At 38.9% G+C, this 19,147-nt stretch overlaps 3 protein-coding genes across 3 annotated transcripts; all 3 read left to right on the forward strand.

Moving 5' to 3' along the window:
- The first annotated feature begins 466 nt into the window (after positions 1 to 466).
- mfsd5 (major facilitator superfamily domain containing 5) lies at positions 467 to 3,026 on the forward strand. Its single transcript, XM_020635049.3, has 2 exons — positions 467 to 623; positions 929 to 3,026. The coding sequence occupies exon 2, from the start codon at positions 1,020 to 1,022 to the stop codon at positions 2,460 to 2,462; it is 1,443 nt and encodes a 480-aa protein (XP_020490705.1). The 5' UTR covers positions 467 to 623; positions 929 to 1,019; the 3' UTR covers positions 2,463 to 3,026.
- Positions 3,027 to 3,329: 303 nt separating this feature from the next.
- Positions 3,330 to 8,783, forward strand: LOC109984866 (protein lifeguard 2). The gene is made up of 12 exons (XM_020635021.3): positions 3,330 to 3,595; positions 4,848 to 4,938; positions 5,078 to 5,166; positions 5,308 to 5,372; positions 5,482 to 5,535; positions 5,646 to 5,696; positions 5,789 to 5,828; positions 6,020 to 6,057; positions 6,277 to 6,364; positions 6,955 to 7,050; positions 7,279 to 7,332; positions 7,421 to 8,783. The coding sequence occupies exons 1-12, from the start codon at positions 3,581 to 3,583 to the stop codon at positions 7,568 to 7,570; spliced, it is 831 nt and encodes a 276-aa protein (XP_020490677.1). The 5' UTR covers positions 3,330 to 3,580; the 3' UTR covers positions 7,571 to 8,783.
- Positions 8,784 to 9,867: 1,084 nt separating this feature from the next.
- Positions 9,868 to 18,950, forward strand: senp1 (SUMO specific peptidase 1). Its single transcript, XM_020635022.3, has 18 exons — positions 9,868 to 10,515; positions 10,784 to 10,842; positions 10,941 to 11,134; positions 11,225 to 11,300; positions 11,905 to 12,091; positions 12,207 to 12,345; positions 12,434 to 12,552; positions 12,837 to 13,123; positions 13,261 to 13,324; positions 13,625 to 13,663; positions 13,759 to 13,843; positions 13,954 to 14,094; positions 15,648 to 15,779; positions 15,978 to 16,181; positions 16,266 to 16,345; positions 16,478 to 16,562; positions 17,672 to 17,767; positions 17,854 to 18,950. Exons 1-18 carry the CDS (start codon positions 10,388 to 10,390, stop codon positions 17,914 to 17,916), a joined length of 2,178 nt encoding a protein of 725 aa, XP_020490678.2. The 5' UTR covers positions 9,868 to 10,387; the 3' UTR covers positions 17,917 to 18,950.
- Positions 18,951 to 19,147: the final 197 nt, after the last annotated feature.

A 19,147-nucleotide genomic window follows, 5' to 3' on the forward strand; every position in this document is an offset into this window, starting at 1 on the left:
GTCCATAATAATATTAGATCACTGGCATATGTCGAGTTAAATTTGAGACATAATTGACTGTAATCGTTTTTGTATACTACAATTTGGCCCTCTGGCAGTGAGAATTAATTGAATGTGGCCCTTGCTGTGACCAAAGTTGCCCCATCCCTGAGGTAAATCAGGAACTTACTCATGTTTATAACATCTATACTACTTATTTGTGCATGCTAGTTACATGGAAAGCAGGTTGCCTTCAAGGTAACAAAAAAAGACAACCCTCAGCATTGAGCTAAAAATAAAAAAAGAATGGAGAGAGAGACGATTTCATCAGAACACTAAATCAAAACGACGAACTGTTATAAAAGAAGAAAAAAAAATCCAACCTCAGGAATGAATTGGCTCTCCAAGAAACCTGGGATGTTTGGAAACATGAAGCAACTTCTGCTACAAGAAAAATGCAGCGTGAGAGTGCCACCATGTGGTGACGTGCTAGAAGATGCCGGAACCCGGAACCCGGATCCCGGAAGTGAAATGGTCTGTTTGCAGCTGAAGGCACAGTTGTAGTATCTTACCCCATCACTTAGTAGTTATATATCACATTGGTACGTCGTGAAATTAACATGGAATCCCTGTTAAACAGCACGGTAAGTTATATTATACACCCTGGTATGGAACAGTAAAGTGAAAAACTAAATTGTAAGTCTAAGTAGTAGGAGCTCCTTACGTTAGCGTCAGGTGAATAACAGAATCATGCAGGTACGTTTGAGCTCTTAATTACGAGTTTAAGTAAACTAATTTAATTTCGTTGATGTCGTTCTGTTCCGAAAAGTAAGAGCTTTTTTTTAGCCAAGCAAGTTACCCTAGGAATAAACATTTTCGAAATAGTTGAGCGGTGATGTAAACTCTTTTCTTTTCCTGCACTACTAGTTCATCTTGTTTCGCCTCACAGGTGCTGAGGAATATAATTACACGCGTGGAAAACGTTCCAGGACTTCAGGTTTGACCTCCAGCACCTCCTGGGTGCAGCGGTTCATCACACCATGTTGGTGACGGCGTATTTTGCCATCATTTGTCTGCTTGTCCTGTGTGTTGTCCTGGAGCTGACAGCACGCCGCCTCACGCCACCTCAGTCCACTCCCACTGCTGTGGCCAACCCGGCTTTCCGTCGCTTCCAGAGTATATTCCTTCGGGCGTACCTGTTGGCTCTGTGGGCAGACTGGCTCCAGGGTCCTTACCTCTACAAACTCTACCGCCACTACAGCTTCCTGGAATCCCAAATAGCCATATTGTACGTGTGCGGCCTGGCCTCCTGTGTTCTGTTTGCTCCTATTTCAGGTTGGCTCCCTCAAGCTTTGGGCCGCAGACGGACATGCCTTCTCTTCTGCCTGTCCTACTCTGCTTGTTGTCTCACCAAGCTGTCCAGAGACTACTTCGTTTTGATTGTGGGACGGGTCCTGGGAGGTCTGTCCACATCCCTGCTTTCAACAACATTTGAATCCTGGTATGTGCATCGCCATGTAGACGTCCATGATTTCCCCAAGGAGTGGATCCCCAGCACTTTCACCAAAGCTGCGACCTGGAACCATGGGCTCGCTGTGGGAGCGGGCCTGGTGGCCAACCTACTGGCCGAGTGGCTACACCTTGGGCCAGTGGCTCCCTTTCTCCTGGCTGTTCCCTGTCTGATGTGCTGTGGCTGGGTGGTGTTGACAGACTGGGGCAAGGAGGAGGCTGATGAGACTCCAGAAAGTGACAAACAAACGTTGCTTCTTGGCACTGCAGGTGTGACCCGTCTGTCTGCTAGAGCCCGCTTCTCTCGCAGTGTCCACGACGGGCTGCGCTGCCTGCTGTCAGACAAGAGAGTGATGCTCTTGGGTGGTGTGCAGGCTCTTTTTGAAAGTGTCCTCTACATTTTTGTTTTCCTTTGGACCCCAGTACTAGACCCACATGGACCTCCTTTGGGAATAGTGTTCTCTTGCCTGATGGCTGCTAGCATGGCCGGCTCCCTGCTGTACCGCCTAGCCACTTCCACGCGCTACCGTCTACAGCCTGGCCATGTTCTCTGCCTGGCTGTGCTGATGGCCTTCTTCTCCTTCTTTATGCTGACCTTCTCCACTGCACCCGGCCAACCAAGACCTCATGAATCCTTTCTGGCCTTCCTGCTGCTGGAGCTGGCCTCTGGCCTCTACTTCCCTGCTGTCAGCTTTCTCCAGGGCAGGGTAATCCCAGAGGAGAAGCGGGCTGGTGTGCTGTCCTGGTTCCGGCTGCCACTGCACCTGCTGGCCTGTCTGGGGCTGCTGGCACTGCATGGGGAGATTTCAGGAACAGGTGGAGGAGAGGGTGGCACCGGCACCAGACACATGTTTGGAGGCTGTGCTGTCATGATGCTGGCTGCTTTGATGGCTGTAGTCAGTCTGTTCACACTGGGCAGGAACGACACAGACTTGAAGCTAGAGGGAACCAGAGGGGAGGGAGAAATGTACTGATGTGAAAGACCGTAAATCGGTTCGTGCTTTACTGATTTAAGATGTATTGTGCCAGTGGTATGTGTCTGAGAGAAGAAACCTAATTTGTTTTACGTTACATTTCAATTGAATTTCCATGTTTATGTGTTTGCCTTGATACTTTTTTTCAGGAGGATCTTTTTAACTAAAATTCTCAGTTGTGGAAAGCTTTTTGTACATGGCCATATATGAACCTTCATCTGTCAAGTAAATTGCTGGAAGCTTTGTCAGACATGTCCATAACCTTTTTTTTTTATCATTCTGTCGACCTACAAGAAGATTGGCTGATGGGGTTGCCAAGATGCATGACTTTTCACCTGTGAGTTTCCTCATGTGGATCAGTAATGCAGTTCCATTCCATCATATTCTTAAAACACTCACAAAAAGTGAGATCAGTGAGTATCCAGAGTAATGGGGTAATAACTAATGTAAACCATTTCTGAAAGTCAGCACTTATAATACTTCTCCACATGTACTTGGATTCCTGTTTTCTTATTTTTTCCAAGTGTTTGTGTATTGTATTTTAAGTAAAAGAGAAATCATTAAGTCAGTTTTACTTTGTTTTTTTTTCAGCACCCTTCCCCTGTATTGTCTGAACATTCTCTCTTCCTTTCCACTCCTAAATAAAAGTGTGCATATTGTACATTTAATTTATATTAAATTTAGTTTTCATTTTGTTGCTTATTGAGGTGTTACAATAGGTAGTTTAATGCAAAGAGGCTATCTACATTTGAAATTCTTCTAGATTTTAGCTACAGACCACAATTTCAGACTTTTTTTAGGCTTTTTCCCTCAAAACACATCAGGTGGTCACCATCCTCCCCTTTAATTTGGTACTGTGGTACAGTCCCATCTCTGCTCTATGGCGCAGTTTCACCTGGATGTTACTAGAACATCTCTGAGGGAGGGGGATTTGCACGAGTCTTTAATGCGTTGTTTTGGGTAGCATATCGTCAGTGTTCAGTCTGAGCAAGCTACAAGAGCATCGTTTATAGATTTACTTATTCAAGATCTACATTATTGAGAAAGGAGAAACCAGAACCCCATTGACTGGCATCCCGAACAAGACTATACCTACTTCAGGACGTCACAGAGGCATCATGACGCATGGCAAGGTATACGTTTATTTTATTTTATTGTACCAGTCAATTAATCTCTCTGTCCTTTACCGCATCTCGTCTCTTCTATGTTTTGTATTTCTGTATGGGGTCTAAGTTGTTATGTAACAGTAGAAATGTGTGCGTCGCCACTCCATCCTCTTAGTCTAACTTGACAAGTGTTTCAGGGCAATATACGCAATTCTGAATCCCAAAATCCTCATGACGCAGTCTCTCGGTATTATGATGATAATGATTTGTATAGTGGGACATTTTATGACGAAGGTGTCGTGCCCAACTGTAGACTATAGTATTTCTAGCCGACGTTACCTCACCGGATTCAATGGCTGTTAAGCAGAGTAGTTTATTTATGGTATCTCTATCCTGTCGATATATTTTATTCATGCAGATAGTCTATACTTCTTTGCCTTTTGGTTTAAACTGACTTGGAAAAACGTGTCGCACTTCACTATATTACATAAGCTATTTTAATATTATAAATAATTATTTTTCTTCAATAACTCTAAAATGTATTAGTTTTCTGAGTAACTTATCCTAACTCACTTGGAAAAATTAGACAATTACGTAATTTGTGTTATTATTTTAATTAAATATTTATTTAAAAAAAATAATAATAATTCTTTAAAAAAAATGTGTGACCTTGTGTCTTTAATTTAACAATATCAGTGAAATATTCAGTTGGAGAAATAAGACACACCACATCTTGTTACATATTAGGGTTTTTATCTGTTTTCATTTAAAAAAGATTGAACAATTTAATGTTTTTTTGTTCAACAATTCTTGACCAAGTGTCCTCAAATCAGTATTAGACATCAATACTGACTTGGTGAACTGAGACACACCTCATTATATATATATATATATATATATATATATTTTTTTTTTTTTTTTTTTTTTAAATAAAATAAAAAATAGTGTATTATTAATTATTTATAATTTTTTCAATATCTTGTCATGTGACCATAATCCTAAAACCAGTGCAAGACGTTAATTGTCACTGCGTGTTATACGTCATACATGATTGTATTACTTGTGATTTCTAATATTTTTTTAATCCATATTCATGATCAATAATTCATAATTATGTTGTTATCCCTCATGGGATGTGACCCAGTGTCCTCAAATAAGTCTTTAATTTTAATAGTCACAGCAATAAATAAGTCACACCTCATTATATAATTTAACATGAGCAGCAGACTAAAAGATATGCTACTTAAAGTAACAAATTGTTCATCTTTTGGGCTTTTAGCTATCACTTGCAAACAAGGCAGCCAATGGCTCCTCCAATGGACACACCATAGAGCCACCATCTCCTCCCAGCTATGAGGAAGCCACTGCAGGTATGACAAAACCTTACCTATAAATGTTTAATCATTTTAAGTGACTGTGTGTCGCTATCATTAGCATGTTCACTTTTGCTCATTTGTGTGAAAAAGACTTTGAAGATCACAAAAAACTCTTGACTCCATTTGTTTCCAGGCAGCAGCGCTCCTTGCTACAGTGATGCTGAGATGCTCACAGAGTTCACCTGGGATGATCTCAACATCCGGAGGATCTTCATCCGTAAGGTACCGAGAGCACCAACATCACTTTCATTAGATCAGCCTAGATGTGAAAACTGTGAATCAATGAAAATATTATCTTAAATGAACACTTTTAAACTGCAAGTATTTGTTATGGAATCTTTTCACTCATTTTTTTTTTTTTAGGTTTACACCATCTTGATGATCCAGCTATTGGTCACCCTTGCAGTTGTTTCTTTTTTCACCTTCTGGCAAGTGTTTAACTCACCTTTTTCAGTTCATTCTCATTTTGGACAAAACTGAACAAGTTAGACACAATTCACTGGTTAGCATTCTTACTTGAGAATATGTTGCTTTTAGTGACCCTGCAAAGGACTACATTCAAGCCAACCCTGGGTGGTACTGGGCCTCCTAGTAAGTGATTTTTTTTTTAATCAGTCTAATGTCAGAAATAGAAGTGATGTTTTGGTTAATTGAAGCTCTGAAATTGTAATAAAAACTGAAAACTTTTTGTTGTTCAACAGTGCTGTGTTCTTTGTCACTTATCTGACTCTTTCTTGCTGCTCAGCACCAAGGTCAGTTAAAAGTCGCTTAAAGTAAATTGCAATTTTAAAAACAGAAATTCGATCAGCTACAGTACTTAAACTTCAGTTTCTAACACCTACAGGAGAAAGTTCCCATGGAATCTGATTCTGCTCGCCATCTTTGTAAGTACACAGCAGATATTTGTAATATTTTTCATGATAGAGACAACTTTGCAGTGAGCACATTAATGGATTACCAATATTTGTTAAATTATTGTTTTTACTTTACAAATGATCATCAATTGACATTTGAATGATCCTATACAAATGTATTATGTCTATACATTTATATACTATTTTATATTCTGTTTCAGACCCTCTCACTCTCCTACATGACAGGGATGTTGTCCAGGTAACACCATGTCTGAACACTGTAATATGTGACTGTCGAGTGCTACTTTGTATTTTGTCTTGTGGCTTTAGACCCTCTCCTAAGATAGCATAAAGACTTTTAGATGTAGATAATTATGCAGCTATGTACTTTCACTGCTATATGAGATTGTCTGTTTGATCTGTGGCAATACTTGATTTTTATATTTATTTAAAATGTCTTGCTCTCTTGTTTTTCTAGTTTCTATAACACAAAGTCAGTGGTGATGTGTCTGGGTATCACAGCAACAGTCTGTCTCCTCGTCACAGTCTTCAGCTTTCAAACTAAGGTGAGGAAAACAACCTTTTTCTTCTCCTGTACTATTATCTATTTTATGGCAATCATTTCAAATGTAAAATAATGAATATGTGCCAGATGTTATGATTGGATTAACACACTTGATTTCATCAATCTGTATTTGTATGACACCAATCCATAGCAAATGCTATCTCAAGACAATTCTTAAAAAGAGCAGGTCTAGACCTTTCTCTTTATTGTATCATTCACAATGACCAAACATTAATCCACAATGAGCTCTTAGCAACATTCAGCAAAGTAACAGTGGAAAGAAAAAGCTTCCTTTTTACAGGCAGAAACCTTGAGCTGTACCAGACTCATGTTGATCAGCCATCTGCCACAACTCTGTTGGGGTTGGAAAGCGAGATAAAGGGAGATGCGGGGGAAAAAGAGATGGATAGAGACAAACAAAGCAACTATAAAAACAATAATGAATTAAACAGATGGTACAAGGATTTGTAGTATTAGCAGTAACAACAAAGTATTTTAATCAGTCTAATATTAACAATGAAATGGGGAGGACTGATTGTGTTAATTATAGCAGTTTAATTGAGCAGCTATTCATGTACTCTCTTCACTCAGATTGATGTGACATCATGCCAAGGGATACTCTGTGTCTTCAGCATGGTCATGTTCGTATCTGGACTGGTGCTGGTACTCGTCCTTCCATATCACTATGTAAGTGCCAGTTGTGTGTCACGTAAGATTCCAATGAGGAGGGTTGTCAGATGAGTAGGATGCAGTAACTTAAGATACAAAAGTAAAGTGGTAATCTGACATGTATTTATTACGGGAACATCACCTTCATCTGTGATCATATTTACACCTTCTACTATTTTATGTATTCAGATGTTACATTGTGGTCTAATACTTGAGTTAGAGCTAATCAAGTCATTTGCCACATAGGTTCCCTGGCTGGATGCAACCTTCGCTGTCTTGGGAGCCATATTGTTCACCATGGTAAAAGAGAGAACTCATCATTTATCGTTGACAGTCCAATTCAGAGACAAAGAAATTGCTGTCTGACCTGTTTAATTTTCTGTTTCAGTTTTTGGTATTTGACACCCAGCTCCTCATTGGAAACAAGCGCTACACCATTAGTCCAGAAGAGTACGTCTTTGCCACTCTCAACATCTACCTTGATATCATCTACATCTTCTCCTTCTTCCTTCAAATCTTTGGAACAAGACAAGAGTGAACCATCACTCTACTTTACTTAGCCTTAGACATGGGAGGAACCTAGATATGATAGAAGTCCTTTAAAATTAGTTTTTTTTTGTGATGACAATGCCTCCGGTTGTACATCTCTTGTACAACTATACATGTACATAAATACATCAGTAAGTAACCACTTCCAAAGTATAAAAAAACATTGAAAACCAACAACACATTAGGGTTAGACTACTAGCTTTACCAGTCAAAGACATTGAGTGATCTGTGTGCGCTCTCCATTTATGTTTTATTTTATCTTGAGTGATTATCTGTAGCTGTATGTTTGTCTTTAGATCAATGCCTGCTCAAAATCACATTAGATGTCAATACAATGTCAGAGGATTTGTGTTACTAATATGCATGCATCAGAAAAGTCCTACTGTAACTATGCCATGTGTGGTCATGGTCATCCCATCGTTTAGACATCGCTGTGGGGTCTTGATTTGTGTCTGAAAACACAAATTTTAACAGACAAAAAGACATTTCCTGTTCCTCCAATATTATTACATTTTATTATTGATAGCTTGAGTTTGTCATTCTAAACTAGGCTATTTGAGGCAAGGTGACATGTTTTCTGTATTTTGAATGACACTGTTTTATTATACTATTTTATCTACTTGATTTGTGATGTTGCTGCTCATCTATGCATTGATTTGTTTCTCAGAGTTGAATACTGTAGGGTGTACAATTTGCACCACTGACATTCATTGCCTTTACATTGTTGCAGTGTTTATGTTTATTTTAAGTATGTCACATGTCTATAGCTACAAGATGTGTTAATTCATGAATAAATGAATATGATTTTTTGCTTTTTTCATGAACAATAGTTAGTTTGAAAGACCTTGATGTTGGCAAGATCGGTGAAGGTCTTTTTATTATTTAACTTTAAAGAGCTGGAAAGTGGTGACATATCATAATTAAATGTATGAATATGCTTCATTAATAACTTTTGATATGAGTTCATTTTCAAGGGACTTGAATTCTATATTTCATGATATTTGAAGATTATTTTTCTATGACAGTGTTATTTTTCAGAAAGTGTGCAATACGAAATGGCAAGTTTGAAGCTTGACATGAAAGTGACCTTTGATTATTTGTTTTATATTTGATGATATTGATGCAGTATTGTTTTAAGAGCATCCTGCATTTCACCTTAGCATTGATGTTGTTGTTATTATTTATTAAATGGTGAATGTGTATGAATGCAGTCACTGGTTCTCTCTGATTTATAGAAAATAATGTGTTTTTACACCTCCACATTACCTTTATTTTAACAAATGTCACTTCTCGCGACATATAAAAGCTTTATCACAGTTATTTTCTGTCTGATATTTCCAATGTTGAGGCAACTTTGGTATCTTTTGAATAGTCTCGTGATAAAATCAGCAGCCAACAAACTTTCATCACTGAAAATGCTGTCGTAATGTGTGTTATTTACCAGCATCGTCTAAATACATTCTGATTAGTTCACCTCTGTATCAAGTTTCTTGTTCCTCTTTTTTCAATTTGGAAGAACAATATTAGGCCTTATTATTAGTATGGAACAAAGTTGTCTGTCTTGAGCTTAAACACCTTTATAGCTTTGATGTTTCACACTGGACAGATGTAAATCCAATTTAAAAACATGTACAAAGCAATGATTTTCAAAAGGTACAGGGATGAGGGAGAGCTTTAAGAAGGAAAAAAATGATATAAATAATAATAATAATAATAATAATAATAGTAATTATAGTATAGCAAATTGTATATAGATAGATTTTATATAGAGAGCTTATAAGGAACTCAGGAATTTAATTTAATAAATATTAATTATTGAGCTGAGGAAAAGGGGTAGGATTAAATAAGTTGTTAACTTATTCCTACTCCTTTTCAGGCATATCAATTGAATATATGTAATTTTCTTTTTCTTTTTCTTTTTTTGTGAAATAATTTGAACATTGTTTATTGTATTTTCGTGCTTTTCATTTTGTTTTGCATTTTTGACATGTTTGATTTCATTTGATATGTCTGAAATAAATTTAATCAATCAATGTTCTTCCAAGTTAGCACTTTCGCAGTTAATTAACTGAACAGTTCCTCCGCGTAAAATCGTCAGTGACAGACACGAGAAGCGCCACTGAAGTAACAGGAAAAAGTAGACTTCACATTTGCGAGGTAATGTTGTGAACATAGTGGAAATACAAATCGTGCTCAGCGGCTGTGACGTGTTATTAAATGGTCTACCCCGGGGCCGATCAACCAGTAGGCCTCGTTCACACTCGGACTCGCGGCACCCGGCCATCCAATCACGACGAGCGATGTTAGCGCGTCCCGTGCAGCCATGTTGTGGTTTTGAATGAGGAAGAAGCGGGAGATATTATTCTTCAACGAGTGTATATAAAACAAATTTAAAGTGACGTTAAGGGTGTGTAGATGACTTTCGGGGGGTGACTCCAGATGATAGCCGGTTTTTTTTGAACGCGTTCGTCGCGACTTATCGCCCTGCTGAAGGAATTTAAAACACACTTCCATAAATTAGCCGTGTAGCTAACAACGTCGGCTAGCGAGGCAGTAACCACAGTGTGCTATCAAGGCTGAAAGCTAATTCTCAGCTAACTAGCGAGCAGTTAGCGCGTTTCGTTGGGAAGTAAAATGTAATTTGTAAGGAGTATAACCTATTGAAATAGTCTCAGCTAACCTGCCTCAGTCGAATGACGCGCATTATCTTAATTAGTTTTGACCTCATTGTCAGCTGCGTTGGACTGGACGGCTGCTTTTAGTTAGATTTATCCTCACACCGCGGTGAGTTTGTACCTATTGCGCCATGTTGAATAAAATCTATGAATGGGTTGAGACAAGTTTCGCCAATCTTCGCGATGGTGTAGCAGCTGTGGATACACACCAGGCGCCGGGAGATGTCCAGATGATGAGGCGGAAAAGACCAATTGAATGGTGAGAGCTGCAACAGTGTCCCCCCCCCCTCTTTTGTGTGCGACAATAAGTTTGTGTATTTAAAAAAAACACGCGATATACCTTCTATTGGCTTTTTTTTTTAACTTATTTAAGCTTATTTGCCCTGCTCATTTCTGTAACCCTTAAAGCACCACTGTTGACGTTTCGTCCATGTGTTGCAGTGTGAATATATCCACTGTGAGTGTGTCAACAAGGCTTTAAATCACTGTGTCCTCGTTCTTTTCTCAATTTTTTTGTTTTGTTTTAGTCTGGATGATGGACACAACATCGACCAAGATGACTTGACTATAAAGAAATCTCGAATGGGTACGTGTGCAGTAACATCTTTCCATGTTTCGATGTCAGGATATAGTTTACTCTGTGTAAACTCGTGTTGTTTTCCTTCTGTTTTCAAATTTCCGCAGGGGATCTCATTGACACAGTCAAGATTGCAGCTGAAGGGGTGAAGAGTCATAGCTCCAGTGTGGCTTCATGGATGAGGAACAACGTGAGCCCCACCTTCAGAAATATACTGCCTGCCTCCCCTGGTCCTCCGCCTGGAGAACTCCAGTCGCAGCCCTCAACATCAACATCAACAGCGCACTGGGCAGGGATGCCGGTAAGCAATGAAACCTTGAGACTGACTTGCCAATGTAATCTTTTCCAGTTTAATGTATTTAATTTATGTCATCTACATGTTTGGTTTAAGATCTTGGAAAGAAACTCTCTGGATAAGACATTTGCTGCTCCCTTGACAACTGTTGATTGGAAAACATCCAAATCAGGTAAGCTTATCACACAAGTTAGGGTGTGCAATTGTGGAGAAAGATTGTTGTTATTGTGTTACTATTTATAAGACTGTAGCTATTGCAGATAATACACTGACTTATACTGTACTTACACTTAGAACTACAATGAAATAATGCTGGAGCAAACAACCAAGCAGAAAGTTATTTAACCTACATCATCTAGGTTTTGGTTTAGCAAACGCTTAAGTGTAGTTGGAGATGCTGCTGCAAGACAAGTGCTTCCTAGTGCCAGTACAACGGTGCTTGACTGTAACACTTAAACTTAACTGGCTACTATAGTCCACATAAAAACAACAGAATATTTTGGTAAACAAAAATGTTGTTATTTCCCATTTGCAGTCTGGGCTGTAAATGAGCACCAGTTTAAAAAAATAGTTAAAAAAAAAATAGTACAAGCAGAATAGACAACTAGCAGATAGTTGAATTTAACAGAATTGAGAAAAGTGTCTTGGATTAAAATACCAGATTCCACATTTTAAGCATTATATATGAGCTTTTGCATCATGGTTGCAAGTGTTTAAAGAGGCTTTAGTGCTAGGAGAAAAGTTAATCTCTGTTCTTTATTTTCTCCCTCTGCTAGAATACCTGCGTAGTGAAAAGTTTATTATGGGATCAAAAGTCTGTAGGCGACAAGTGTGCATGAGTCCTACACATCGCGAAGTGCCAAAAACAAATGGGCATCCAGTCAACGCACCACCCTCACTCACCCCTGAATATCATCCCTCTCCTCGGTTGGGCAGGCCCCTCAGACCATATGGACCGCCAAGGTATTCCTTACGTCTTGGTTTTTGCCTGAAGAAAAATGTGTAGTTATATGATGTATCACTATATGGTGTATAGTTGAAGATGTTTGATTATCAATGTGTACACTTGTGTCTTCAGTTTGTTCAGTGGAGTGTCAAGTAGCTCCTGCACCAGCATGTATGAGAAGACCTTTCCAATCAAAGTGGTCCAGAGCCCGACACACAGCGCCTCATCTGGCCGCATACACAGGCCCAGGCCTCGCTGCACTGCACAAGAGGTCAGACACCAGGACAATAAGGCAACATGTGATTCCTTCTTGTTGAATTTATTTTTCCACCTCATGGATTTTCTCTGCTTTTGTCCAGTCTGTACGGGAAGAGGAGAAGGAGGTCTACAGGCAGCTTCTGACCATGGTCTCCGGTGGTCAGTCTTCTTTCCTTAACAACGGCAGCTCACACGCCATCGTGAGGTCACACAGAGATTTGTACGTATCAGAACAAAAGCATCTGACTTTAACGATGGCCTATTTAAACTGTAAAATGTGTTAAATGATAGAGAGCAGAGGGGCACAGCAGGCCACAGAGATTTCAGAAGTGCCAGAAATGTTTGATTTGGTTAAGTTTACTATGAAACGGATCAGTAATGCATTAAGTTGATAAATTCATTTTAAAAGTTTCATCACTATCCTATCATCACTGTGAATGTGTTTGACTATCTGGATTGTGTCTCTTCTCTCACCTGCTCACCCCTGTTATTTTTTTTTTTTAGCACCAGCTTTCTGACCACCAGCCGCAGACTTCTACAAATCTCATCTCCTACTGGGTTGGCTGGGGAAGAAACTTCAGAGGGACCTAGCAGCCCCCCAAGTCCCCAGGACATGTCCAGCCAGAGCTCCAGCAACCTTCCCAGCCCAGTTGGGGCCTCCAACAACAGGCCAGGGAGCCAGGCATGGTCTGTGGACACAGACGTCAGCTCCAGCAGAGCAGCTACTCTAACATCAGCCCCCTCCCCATCTTCTCTGCAGGATAGCTCATCTCAGGACACACAATCCTCAGGTTACATTTTCATCCACTTGTGTCTGCACAGAATTACTTTACATGTCATTTGGTTTGGTGTACCCCAACATGATTAAATCTTTGCTTGCGTCTGTATTTTCTCTCAGGTTTTAATCTCCTTTTCTTTTTTTTTGTAGCACATAATGGCGACTCTGTAATTATTGTAAACGAACAAAAGGGTAAAAAGCAAGACAGCGCAAGGTCAGTATTTGTTTCGTCAGTGTTTTTTTGGTTGTTTTTTTTATTGTTTAATGTTTCCAAGCTTCATTTCATTCAAAAACATGTATCAGGATTAAATGTTATACAAGTGTGGCTAACAGAAATCAATGTCTTTCAAAGATTTATTTTGGGTTCATATGATTTTATTTGAATAGGGCTGTGGATAGAGCAGGAAATCAGGGAGAGAGAGAGAATGGGGAATGAAATGTTGGAAAGGAGCTGCAGGTCAAACTTTAACTCAAATGTATTTGTTCGCACAATACTGTTCTTCTGTCATTACAGTATGCCATGTTTCCAAGCTGAGTTATGGATCAAAGAATTGTAAGTACTCTATAGGCTTTAATATAGATACCCATTATCCACAGTTTTTTTTGTTATGTTTGAATGGAGGTAACCCCTTTCATTTTTCACTGTAGGACTAGCATGTATGACTCTCGGGCGAGAGAAAGACGGAGACAGATAGAGGAGCAGGAGGCCCTGGCGGACCAGCTGCAGCGACAGGTGACCATAAATCTCTTAAGCTCTCTTTCAGGTTAAGTTTTATCATGTAAATTGTTTCTTGTCTTCTTTTTTATCTCTCTAACCTGTTTGATGGTGTTGCTTGTTTCCAGCGCCTGTCTGAAAAGGGTCAACGCAGCCCAGATGTGGTGGTCCATGTTCGAGTTCCTTTGGAGAAGGAGGTTCCTTTGACTCCATTGATAGAACAACTACAACCTGTGGAAGAGAAACCTGAATTCCCTGAAATGACAGAGGTTTGATCATTTTACCTCCATGTGCATTTGATGTTAATGCATAAACAGACATATGTAGATGACTTGAATAGGCCTGCTCTTACTCAGAAGATTGTGTTTCTGATGTTTTTATTGACTTGATATTTGCCTCAGGTGCTTTTCTGCACAGTTATGGGGTTTTATGGGTCTTCCTTTAACTCGACAACTGCTCTGTTCTTATTAGTTTCAGAGGAAATTGTTTTATTTATTTAAAATAGTAAGTTAAAAATGTTTTTTCTATTACTATTTGAAAAAGCAAAGATCTTCAGATATTAATTAGAGGTGCACAGATTGACCGGCTGGTGGCTGGAACGTCACAATGTTTAGTCTGTTCTACCGTGATCGTGACCGGCACGTCCTTTCAAATGTATCAGATTTTGTGCCAATCCTGGATATATAAACACAAGCCACATTATTCATGCTGTGTGCACAACAACCCATACAAGCTAACATGTCAGCAGTGTGGACGAGAGATGCTCACCAGCACAGGTTAAAAAGCATTGGCCTTGGGCGCTGGTGGCGCAGTGGTTAGGGCGCGTGCCCCACGTATGGAGGCTGTTGTCTCAAGCGGGCGGGTTCACTTCCCACCTGTGGCCTCTTTCCCGCATGTCATTCCCCACTCTCTCTCCCTGATTTCCGACTCTATCCACTGTCCTATCTCTCCATTAAAGGAACAAAAAGCCCAAAAATAAATCTTAAAAAAAAAAAAAAAAAGCATTGGCCTACTGTAGGATAAACAAAGACCGTTTCCTGGCACTTGCTCGTCTGGCCTTAAATGAAAGTATGCGACCGCGGTTCTATGAATCAGTGTCAGAAAGGATGAAACAGAAGTACCTATACCAGTTTTTGTTTCGCATCGGTTAGTTCCATGAATGTAAGCAAGATATATGATTTAATATTCCAGTAAAATTTCAACACTTAAATGATTAAACTTCAGCTTACATAACACTTTGCTGGAATTATTATAGATACATGCATATAAAAAGTAAACGGATGTAAAACAAGACAAAAAACAACTATTTGTCGCCACAAAGGCTGTTCAGCGAGGCAGCGATAAAGACAGAGGCAGAAAGGTATGTGACTGCAAGCGATAGCCTAATGAAATAGTCACAGATTCCAGGTTTATGTGATGAGTAATAGATAAGTCATTCAGGAGTTGAGAATACAGCTGAAGAAAGTAAAACAGCTTGTACTGAGAATGGGAAATTATCATGTAACCTGTCGCAGCTTTGAAATATTTTTCATTAAACAATTAGCCTAATTAACAGTCAGTGTTTTATCATAACCATAACATTTAATGTCAATTCAAGAAAAGTTACAAAAAAATAAATGTGTTTTGTTTTTGCTGCCAATTATTATTCTCTAAAGAAAGAATTTGGAATTGGCATCACGACCATGAAAAAACGACAAAAAAATAGTTGTCAGCCAAATATACTGCAATCGGTGCATCTCTAATAAGTATTTTTTTTTATTTCTGAAGGCTGTGGTGCTTTACATCTTTCTCATATGTTGGGAATCTGTGTCTTTCTCTGAAGGAAATGGAGGCTGAGATAAACAAGGCACTGAGGGGAGGTGGTTCTCATGAAGTATTAAGTGAAGGTTTTGGTCTCAGCTTAACACGCAAAGACCTCCAGACCCTCAGCAACCTCAACTGGCTGAATGATGAGGTGAGTGGACTTACTCTTAATGTAACATCTGTAAGTGAACTATCTGCAGGCACACTAGCAACTAGCCCACGCATACATTAAAAATGTCATTGATATACCCTTGATATTTCCTGTATTGAATGTAATAATGATTCCACAACTGAGCCATACAATACTGTTTGTCCGGTTTACTGAAACGCTCCGCTCTCAATCTCTCAGGTGATCAACTTTTACATGAACCTGCTGGTGGAGCGCAGCAAGGACCCCGGCCTGCCATCAGTCAACACTTTCAACACTTTTTTCTATCCCAAACTGCGCGACAGTGGCTACTCTGCTGTCCGCCGCTGGACCAAAAAGACAGACATCTTTTCTAAAGACATCCTGTTGGTTCCTGTCCACTTGGGGGTGCACTGGTGCCTCTCTGTAAGTCTGAATGTGTATATCGAGAACCTGTAAGAGTCTTTGGATTTAGATTGCAGTGAATGACTGTGCAACTCTTTCCCTCAGGTGGTGGATTTTAGGAAAGAGGCGATCCTGTACTTTGATTCTATGGGAGGAAACAACGATGAAGCATGCAGAATATTGTTGTAAGTTTCAATACAGGATTATTTCTTTAAATGGAGTATATAGTGTATTTGAAAAGCTAAACAAACTCCTAGAATTAGATTTTCGATGAGGCATCAAAATGTTAAGAAAATAAATAATGTATGTTTCCCCAGGGATTACCTGCAACAAGAAAGTAAGGACAAGAAGGGTAAAGAAATGGATACCTCAGGCTGGACTTTGCACAGCAAAAAACGCCATGTAAGTCTACGACACACACATCGCACAGAGCAGGCTGTGTTCAATGTTCCACGTCATAGTGTGTTGTAAAAAGTACACATGTTAATAACTCTGGATGGATGTCTGTTATCAGCAAAAAATAAGTAACAGGCTGTTGTTTTAGCGAGTTGCACCTCCATCAATAGCAAGCTTTCTAAGCAGTTAAACAAGTGGACTCATTTTAATAGTAGAGTTGTTTATTTATCTATTTTTTGTTCTCACATAGTCCATTGCTTGGGTCTTGCTAACGAGCAGGTGACAAAGTAGTGATCTTAAAAAAAAAAAGTGAATAATTTGAAAAACTGAGTTTCAAAGTAGAGAGTGCAGAATACAGAGAGGGTGATTTGACAGTTTTCCTTTAGATAGAAACTGTTTTTGAGGTGCTTTGAGAAATAATGACACTTTCAACCTTTTACATGAAGACAAATTCATCAATCATCTGTTGGCACATTGTCAACTCTGTTTCACTGACACATCCATCAATAGGACATTACTGGGAAGTGGGTGTGTCCTTACTTCAAAACAATGCACTGGTCTCAAACAGCGGTGTTCATGATGTTATTAAATGCTAAGAATGAGCTGTGCCATTGAATTAGAATCATAAATACTTTGTTTATACCCTGAGAGAAATGTGTTCATTACTCTTGCAGTAGGGAATATATCAATAAAGATAGAAGCTGAAGTATAAATAAGATATAAAGCAATAAGTTCCAAAAGCTTTTGGTGTGATAAGCTATGCAAGAGCCATAGATACTTTAAGAACTAATCTATGAACAAAAGGCTCGAAGAGTTGAAGAAATAATGCAATATGTACAGGAAGTGCAGAATATATTATCATATATTTAAACCTCAAAAGAAAAGACTCTGTTACTGTGCAAACTATACAAATGGTGCTACTGCACTGTCAAAATCCAAACTCTTATCGCCTTATATTTATACAAATATCAAGTAGTAGTAGAAGAAATCTTTGCAGCTGTTTAATAGGTTAATCATTCTTATTGATCAATTATTCTGATGAACCTGTACCAAATGGAAGTTGTTTCTGCATGGTGGATTGCTGTTACATCTGCATGTTCATCCTCTGCTCTCAGGAAATCCCACAGCAGATGAATGGTAGTGACTGTGGAATGTTCACATGCAAATATGCAGATTACATTACCAAAGACAAGCCAATCACATTCACACAGGTAACCACCAACCACATATTCTAAGAACATTTTTACGACAACAATGGCATGAAGACGGCTTACCTGACCTCCCTTTGTATTCACAGAAACACATGCCCTACTTCAGAAGAAGGATCGTCTGGGAGATTGTAAACCGCAAGCTGTTGTGATAAGAGGACCTGTGAACTTAAAAAAAAAAAAAAAAAAAAAAAACAGCTCACAACGTTTAAAATAAGAGCTGTACCGAGTCGTACAGTGGTCCTTCTTTGGGATCATCTTGCACACCAGCTCATCAGATCAGGAACCAGCTCCTCTACTCTGAATCCTCTAAACCCTCAGCAGATGAGATGGAGCACCCAGCACTGCCTCCTGTCCTTTACCCCACCTATGTTTTTTTAACTTGTACTTGTTGTATTTTTTTGGTGCACCCGTGGAGCATCAGTATGGCAGCTGGAACACTGCATGTTTTGTATTGCTCAGCCAGAACAGATTTTTAAATCACTGTCTTACAAACCATACTGAGATGCAATACTCAATTTGATGCAGACATACAAAGTTTACATGTATTTGCCTTACAGGGAGATAAACGCATTATGCTGCGTAATTCTTATACAGAAAGATATTAAATTATAGTGTTACTGTCATCGTTTGATACTCTATGTGAAAGGAATAATCAACTTTACAGTTCAAAGTATAATGTCAACACATCTGATACCTGGCATCTAGTCCAAAACTGCTCCCTTTGTATTTGGACATGAGACTAGTTCAGTTTTTTATTTTTTATTTCACCAAAACAGGATGATTTTTGTAAATGTTGAACCGAAGCGCACAAAAGTCTTTATCTCCGACATTGCCTCAGTGTGATTTATAAACAAAGCAGGATGTGGTCTAACCTTTTCCAGTGACATGCATGTCTACCAAAACAGTCATAGATGCCCCCTCAAACGGCAGGGTTTTTTTTGTTCTTTCTTTTCCACAAGTCTTTATAAAAGATTGTAAATTAAGGTCCAAAGTCTATTTTATGTATTTTTTCAGAGGAACGTTTTCTTCAACACAAACTTTGGTGTTCAGTATATTTTGAAATGTGTACATACAAACATATAGCCTCTCGAATAGTGTAATATACTTTTTCTTTATGTATTTTTGTTATCTATTTTTTATCTAGATTCAACTTTGTTATAGAAATAAATGCTCATGTATTGTGTGACTGCTCTTTGTGCATTACCTCTAAATCACGTGTTTGTTTAAAACCGCCATATACATAATATACATAATAATAGATCAATACGAGAGAACCTGGACATGCCTCTTGCCTTATTTGGAGTGCATACCTGATCTCTGTTGTGATATAGATGGAGTCATTTATTAATTCCCTCGAGATTAAAAGGTTCACTTTTGTAA

Source organism: Labrus bergylta, chromosome 12 (genome assembly GCF_963930695.1).
Source record: "Labrus bergylta chromosome 12, fLabBer1.1, whole genome shotgun sequence".
Classification (NCBI taxonomy): Eukaryota; Metazoa; Chordata; class Actinopteri; order Labriformes; family Labridae; genus Labrus; species Labrus bergylta.

What these genes read in the sequence shown, in the direction of transcription:
- mfsd5 (XM_020635049.3), top strand. Translation starts at nt 1,020, where the DNA reads ATGTTGGTGACGGCGTATTTTGCCATCATTTGTCTGCTTGTCCTGTGT.
- LOC109984866 (XM_020635021.3), top strand. An exon ending in TCTTCAGCTTTCAAACTAAG is followed by an intron (nt 6,365 to 6,954) that starts GTGAGGAAAACA and finishes CTCTTCACTCAG; the next exon opens with ATTGATGTGACATCATGCCA. An exon ending in TCGTCCTTCCATATCACTAT is followed by an intron (nt 7,051 to 7,278) that starts GTAAGTGCCAGT and finishes TTTGCCACATAG; the next exon opens with GTTCCCTGGCTGGATGCAAC.
- senp1 (XM_020635022.3), top strand. Translation starts at nt 10,388, where the DNA reads ATGTTGAATAAAATCTATGAATGGGTTGAGACAAGTTTCGCCAATCTT. An exon ending in TATAAAGAAATCTCGAATGG is followed by an intron (nt 10,843 to 10,940) that starts GTACGTGTGCAG and finishes AAATTTCCGCAG; the next exon opens with GGGATCTCATTGACACAGTC. An exon ending in AAAAAGCAAGACAGCGCAAG is followed by an intron (nt 13,325 to 13,624) that starts GTCAGTATTTGT and finishes CTGTCATTACAG; the next exon opens with TATGCCATGTTTCCAAGCTG.